General features: G+C 40.3%; 1 protein-coding gene across 1 annotated transcript; it reads left to right on the forward strand.

Moving 5' to 3' along the window:
- The first annotated feature begins 235 nt into the window (after positions 1 to 235).
- Positions 236 to 1178, forward strand: LOC5578192 (uncharacterized protein C16orf52 homolog A). Its single transcript, XM_001656783.2, has 3 exons — positions 236 to 477; positions 541 to 753; positions 813 to 1178. The coding sequence occupies exons 1-3, from the start codon at positions 375 to 377 to the stop codon at positions 998 to 1000; spliced, it is 504 nt and encodes a 167-aa protein (XP_001656833.1). The 5' UTR covers positions 236 to 374; the 3' UTR covers positions 1001 to 1178.
- Positions 1179 to 7804: the final 6626 nt, after the last annotated feature.

A 7804-nucleotide genomic window follows, 5' to 3' on the forward strand; every position in this document is an offset into this window, starting at 1 on the left:
CTTAACGCCGACCAATTGCAAATCATAAGACGAGTAACAAAAATTAATCGATTTTTAAATTTGCTAAAGATGACCAAATGTAGCTAAATGTCGTTTCGCCGTGGGGAAAAGAAATTATTTTATGCATTGATTCTACACCTAGTACACGATGTTCACCAGTAGTATGCTAAATATTGGCTACATGGGCGTTACCACGAAGTGGGGGCGATACTCTGCATTCATTCATCCTCTCGCTGTGTCTACATACAACAATAACAAATTTGACATGCATCGAATCAATTGAAAGTTCATTGATTGTTTTGAAGAAACTCTAGAAGGAGCTAGCAAAAATGTTTTCCTAAATTTCAAAAGTTAAAGAACAAACTCCTGAAAATATGGATAAATTAACTACAATAAGCGCGGCCCTCTTCATGGCAGCCGATGTGTGTGCCATAGTGAGTCTCGCGATGCCCGATTGGATAGTGACTAGTGTGGGAGGTAAGTTGTAGATAGGTTACTGGATTGTTTTTCAAACATTAACTCAAACCTATGTATGTTTAGGAGAAACTCGTTTGGGACTGATGTGGACCTGCATGACCCTGTATAATAGGCCGCAAGTTTGCTTCACTCCGGAACTGCAACCAGAATGGCTCATAGCACTCATCTGCATATTTGTGGGTTGCATCTGCATCACCACTACCATCATCCTACTAGCTTCCAGCAACTGGGATCGGAATGTCATTCCCTATGCCAGATGGGTTGGTTTTACGGCCAGTAAGTCTATTTCGAAATCTACTCACAATGGCCTGTAATAAATCATACATTCTTTTCAGTGGTCCTTTTCTGCCTGGCTGCAGTCATCTTTCCGCTGGGATTTCATGTCGACGAAATAGGAGGTCAACCTTATCACTTGCCACACTCGCATCAAGTTGGCATTTCGTACATTATGTTTGTACTCGCCCTCTGGATTACGGTCATCTCCGAATTGTTCGCCGAAAAGGTTTGTTTGCCGCAATTCTAAGGTGGGTTGCGGAATGTCTAAACAGAAATACCAAATCAACTTGCACAGTATTCTTAATGGAAGTAATCTCTATAGTTTCTAATTTGTGGAATTGATTTTAATTACGTTAAATTTATTTTTACATTACGGATAGATAATAAGTGTTCAATTGGGAATAAATTGTGTGATATTATTGTAACTTCTGTAGATTTCCAAGCATTGGTAACATATCACAGCCCGTGAGTCAGCGGCTCACTATCTAGAGCTAGAGATTATCTGAGATACCTACAGTGTCGGTACAATTTACGATGTATAACCAAAAGACTCTTAGAGCTCAACAAGAGAGTTTTCTGTACATACACTGGCCTAGTAACTGGACACTGTTCGAGTAGATATTGGTCAGATTCAGAATTATATCTATCGTTTCTGTTACATGGAACGCGAAATCTCAGAACATCTGCTCTGCAGTTGTAGTGCTCTCACAAGCGCAGATCCAAATTTTTGAACGGGGGCTATTTACAATCACGTGAAATTTGGATTGCAAATTCGAGTAAGGTTTAATTAACTCTATTTTGCCTGAAACTGCGCAAAGACGCGTTAAAGTGCTTAAGCTGTTCACTTTGTTCATAGTGGATAGTTTTAGTTCCTTCTATTATTGATGCGAATAGCAAAATGAGTCTTGCCACAAAAGTTCAATCCATTGGACGCAGTGGCTTAACCTTCAACATAAAAAAGAAGGTGAGTGCTTTGTTAAGGCTCAATCTGTAGAATTCGTTTTTCGCGCGCTATTGGAGTTATTTTATATCCCAGCTTATGAGAGTCGATGCCGCAACTTGTACTGTCGAGGATAGATTACCAACTGGTGAGCTCGTTTAAAGCTTGTTATAACACTTTTGTTTCATGGCAACGGTATTTTATGGATTTGTTAAATATGTTATGGATGGTTCGTCACTATAAATATCAGCATAAACCCTTATTCATGTTTTATGAACTTTCGATATTAAAACTTTTGAATAGTTCCCAATTTAAAATGTAGATGCACTGATTGATAACTTTTTAAACTGAGGTTACATGAATCGCATCACTTATTTAAGGCGCATCATGATCATATAGCATTTAAACCCTGCCACTAACAAAATTCTTTTCTGTAAAAACCATTAGATGTGCAGAGGTGATCTCGGTTTCTAGTGAATGGCCAACAGATACTTTTACACGATTGTTTCACAGGTTCTTCAGATACATATTCTAAGATTTCTCGAGGAAAAGCTTCAAGAATTCTACTGCTGACCAGAAATTCCCATAGATTTTTCAAGGGATGCTAAGAGGAATTTGTGCACTTATTTCCACAGGTACAGTTGTGTACAGATTAATAGTAGTGAGAGAAGATTTTCAAACAAAATGCTCAACTTTGACATGTCGTAACTTTGGTTCCCTATGAGCAATCGGCATGAAATTTTAGCAGATAACTACAAATATTAAAAAAGTTAAGCACCAGGTGAAGTAGCTCAAAAAAATAATAAATGGAGTTTTCTCTACTCATTGTTCCACCCATTTCTATCCAAGGCTAAGTTGAATTCGAGAAAAAAAGTTGTACCTTAATTAATAAATGGTAAATATTAACAAGAAACATAATAGTTGAGTTCAAAATCTAAAATATATTAGAAGGAAGAAGCCGGCAAAGAATTTAATCATGATTTTGAAAAAAAAAAGATCATTTATTTAGTTAACATCTAAACAGATAACACTGAATCACTGAATTTATGCCACAATACTCGGTTCATGGTCGCATCTCTCCATCCTCGGGTTTGTCCCACGCTCGTCAAATCGATGCGCACTTGATCCGCCCACCTAGCTCGCTGCGCTCTACGTCTTCTTGTACCAATCGGATCTGAAGGAAGCGAACACCATCTTTGCAGGGTTGCTGTCCGGCATTTTTGCAACATGCACTGCCCATCGCATCTTTCCAGATTTGACCACCTTCTGGATACTGGCTTCCCGTAGAGTTGGGCGAGCTCGTGGTTCATCCTTCGTCGCCACACACCGTTCTCCTGCACACCGCCAAAGATCGTCCTAAGCACCCGACGTTCGAAGACTCCAAGTACTTGCAAGTCCTCCTCGGGCATCGTCCACGTTTCATGCCCGTAGAGGACTACCAGCCTTATGAGCGTTTTGTACATGGTACATTTGATGCGGATGTGAATCTCTTTTGACCGCAGCTTTTTGTGGAGGCCATAGTAGGCCCGACTTCCACTGATGATGCGCCTCCGTATTTAACGGCTAATGTTATTGTCAGCCGTCTGCAAGGATCCAAGGTAGACGGACTTGTCGACCTCCTCGAACGCCTCCCCGTTTATCGTAACACTGCTAGGCGAACCCTGTCGTGCTCGGCCCCACCAGCTAGCATGTACTTTGTCTTTGCCGCATTCACCACCAGTCCAACTTTTGCTGCCTCGCGTTTCAGGCGGGTGTACAGGTTTGCCACCTTTTCAAATGTTCGGCCGATAATGTCCATATCAACGCGAAGCAAACAAATTAACTGAATCTCGTGAAAATCGCACCCGGCTGTTGAGCCCGGCTCTCCGCATAACACCTTCTAGCGCAATATTGTACAACAGGCACGAAAGTCCGGCGGGATCCAAACGAACTGGAATGTCCGCCTGGATCCTTCACACAATTTTGCACACCTTCTTCCATCGTTTCTTTTATCAGTCTCGTGAGCTTCAAGGGAAAGCTCCCAACTAACATTCACTCATTTAACAAACACCATTATGGCAGTTATATCCAGCACCATGTTTAATAACATTTTAATAATTTTCATACCCAACCTTTGTTCAGGCATTGTTCACACAAATTTGGAAAAACTTTAAAGCATGTCGTTGAATATCAACTTTATTTTTCAGCTTTAAAAACGTCTTGCAAGCATTTAGATCAGCTTCTAACCGGCTGGTCCAAAAATAATTAAAAACAAATAAAAAACAAAAATTTATTTTTCTAGGCACTTTAATGTCGTGTTAACATTTTATTATGATAACAATCACATTTAAAAATCGCTTGGATACTGGATTCGAACTCGAGACCTTCCAATCGTCAGCGGTATGCCTTACCATCTGCACCATCCTAGAATTGATGAATGTACTGTCTAGTGTAAAACATAAACCTCTCCTAGCTGAATATTGATGATATTTGAGCTTCTATTCGACAACGTCTAATCAACACATGGTACGCTAATCAACAACTGAACAAGCATATTATTCAGCTGCTGTTTAGTGCTGATCTTAGCTGAGTTCAGTCGGCTATTTTTAGCGCACAGTGAGAAAATTGATGTTGATGATGGTCAAAAATAATGTTTATTCACACAAAGTAAAATCAGTCTGAAGCGATTAATCTAATTTCATAATAAGTTTTGTTCAAAACTTTAATTTGAATGATTTGTTTACTGAAATATTGTTTTAAATTATATATTTTGTTTTTTTTTATTTTGATTTTTTTATAAACCTATTATGCATTAAAATTTTCTGTATGAATATATTTAAATCATTTGAAGGGTTCTGAGGACTATGCACCTGAATAGAAAAATATTCGCATATCTTGATGCGCGGGATTTTTATTCGCAGAAGTGGCAAATAAAATCATTTTTCTTAGTTCTCAGTATTAATTCAGTTGTGAAGAAATGTTTTTTTTTTAATATAGCTCGTTATGGATATTTATTTAATCATTTCTGTCAAAAAATTTCCACTTTTTGTGTACGGAACTACATCCCGAGCAGGCGGAAAAAAACTTAGCAATAGCAAATTATAATATTGATAGATAAAATTGATATTGACTTAATATATGATATAAGAGATCTGGAAATAATATTTAAAATAAACTACTGGGACAAAATTGGCATGTCATATTTAGATTCTGTAAGATTTGACCAATAGCTGCGAGCTATTCATTAGATCTGCAAACATAAAATTGTTCATAGGTTTAGAAGTTCTAGGAACAAAATTTTGAAACTGTCTTCTGATTTTTATCTCTTATGTCAATCAATTCTATATCACGCTTTGTTTGTTAGTACTTCGCTTCTACTCGGAATACTTAGCTCAAATGTTCATTTTTTCTTCAAAATAATCCTACATTTCTGGAGGCTGATTATCTTCATTTTCTGAACAGCTATTTGAAAAGTTTTGAGAAATCATAAGTTATGAGCTTTGAAATGCATGCCCATTTTATGAAATTTAGCTATAGTTTTATCTCTTTTGCAAGGCTTATTTATTGCTGAACAATGTGTTTATTTATCGTAATTTTGGCCTCTATTGGATCAACTGTTCTTATAATATACTGAAGCTGAATTAGGATTTTATAAAATACTTATTCAGCTCTTAATCATGTTTACGTTGAACATGTGGAAAAAGCTGAAGTGCGAAGCAAGTAAAACGTTAATTCGTCTTCTAAATATCTCTTTATATAGATACACTTCTTTGGTGGAATAATGACTTTATAATTGGGGGAAACATGTCTTGTTCGGCTCATTAGTAAAACAATCTTGACTAGTCGAATAAGAATCTTTGGAAACGTTTAATAAGTGGCGATTCAATTTTTGTTCATTTTAATGCATAACGTTGCATAGTGATCTAAGTTTGTGTTTGAAGAGCATCTTCTCAGCTTCTTATAGGGCAACATTTTTATTCAGCTGTCATTACCATTATTAAACAATAATTAAACATGCATGCTTATTTGTGGCTCTGAAATGTTAGTTGGGCTGTTCTCGTCCATGATTTTCCATAGCTCTACGCGGTGGATACTATCGTGTACCGCCTTGAAATTGATGAAAAGGTGATGCGTTGGGACTTGATATTCACGACATTTTTGGAGGAATTGTCGTGCAGTAAAGTTCTGGTCCGTCGTCGATCGGTCGTCAACGAAGCTGGCTCAATAACTTCCCACGAACTCGTTTACTACAGTTGACTGACAACGGAAGATAATCTGGAACGATACTTTGTAAGCCGCATTTAGAATGGTGATCACTCGAAAGTTCTCACAATCTAACTTGTCGCCTTTCTTGTAGAGGGGCATATCACCCCTTCCTGCCATTCCTCCGGTATCTGTTCTGTTTCCCAGATAGTGTCTATCAACCGGTACAGACAAATGGCCAGCACCTCCGGGCCCATCATTATGAGTGCAGGTCCCATACCTTCCTTACCAGCAGTTTTATTATTCTTGAGCTGGTTAATGGCATCCTTATTGGCATTTAGGTGTTCGTCGAAGTGCTGCTTCCACCTTTCGATAACGTTACGCTCGTCCGTCAAGATGCTTCCATCTTTACCCCTGCATATATCGGCTCGCGACACGAAGCCGTTGCGGGATGTGTCGAGCAGGCTTTATTCTGCTCATCTTGATCTGATAGATGAAGCGACCTTGTACGCTCACAACAATTATGAACCAGCATTCGCTCTTGGTTGAATAATCCGTGGCTGAGAGAGTGGAGAGAAACGTTGGCTCTATCCAAACGCACATCTTCCATTTGTCAGCTCTAGCTTACTGCGAGGCTCTGCAAACACATCATCATTGCTTTTGGGATGAACTGAGGTTGGTTTCTCCGTCAACACAAGAGCATGATTTCACTGTCCTCTTTGCCCTTTTGGGCAAAGAGCTACAAAGAGACAACGAAGAGCTGTCTGGAAATGCTCTTCCCCGAACTGAGAAATGGGAAAACATGCTCTCCCCCTAACTGAGAAAGGGAAGAAATAATCTCCATCTCTTTTAAGCACTGAGGTTATCAAAACAAGCTCTTCACCACTGTGGGAATGAAAACAACAAAACACAAACGTGTGAACTCTTCATCCCGCAGAGCTCGTACGCTCACTTTGTGTGTGGGTAAAATCGCTTCTCTTTTGTAGTTGATCATTAAAAGGGGGAGAAAGAGGATAAGTCAAGAGCAAGGAAGAAGCCTGGTGTCGAGCGTCTGATAGAACTTATTTGTTGCTTGAAACCGGCACAGCTGTTCCATCTCCTCGCACTCCGTCTCCTCCAGGTGGCGTCCGCTGTTCTCGTTGCCGTCAATAACGTTCCTCGTTCTGCCGGGTCCCTTGCTGCAGCATGACCGCCCTCGCTGCATTCTTCTCCTCCAGAATCTGCCTAAATTCCTCGTCGAACCAATCGTTCCGTCGACTCCATCCTACGTACCCGACGTTGCTCTCAGCTGCTTTGTTGATGGCTGCTTTCACTGTTCTCCAGCAGTCCACAAGAGGGACTTCATCCTGCTTACCCTCTTCCGGTAATGCAGCCTCGAGCTGCTGCGCGTATGCAGCTGCGACATCCGATTGCTTAAGCCGCTCTAGGTCATACCGAGGCGGCCGTCGGTACCGTACGTTGTTAACGACGAAGAGTTTTAAGCGCAGTTTGACCATCACCAGATAGTGGTCAGAGTCGATGTTAGCGCCACGATAGGTCCTGACGTCGTTAATGTCGGAGAAGTGCCATCCATCAATCAGAACGTGATGGATTTGTGATTCTGTCTGCTGTGGTGATGTCCAGGTGTATCGGTGTGGAAGGCTGTGTTGGAAGTAGGTGCTACGAATTCTTGGAGACGGCGAAATCAATTAGTCGTAAGCCATTTTCGTTCGTCAGCCGGTGGGCGCTGAACTTTCCAATCGTCGGTTTGAACTCCTCCTGAGCGTTTAGATCTCCTATGATGATTTTGACGTCATGGTTTGGGCAGCGATCATACTCGCGTTCGAGCTGCGCGTAAAAAGCGTCTTTATAATCATCAGTGCTTCCAGAGTGAGGGCTGTGCACGTTTATTATGCTGAAGTTGAAGAACCGACCTTTGAACCTCAACTT

The sequence above is a fragment of the Aedes aegypti genome, chromosome 3 (assembly GCF_002204515.2).
Source record: "Aedes aegypti strain LVP_AGWG chromosome 3, AaegL5.0 Primary Assembly, whole genome shotgun sequence".
In the NCBI taxonomy this organism is placed as follows: Eukaryota; Metazoa; Arthropoda; class Insecta; order Diptera; family Culicidae; genus Aedes; species Aedes aegypti.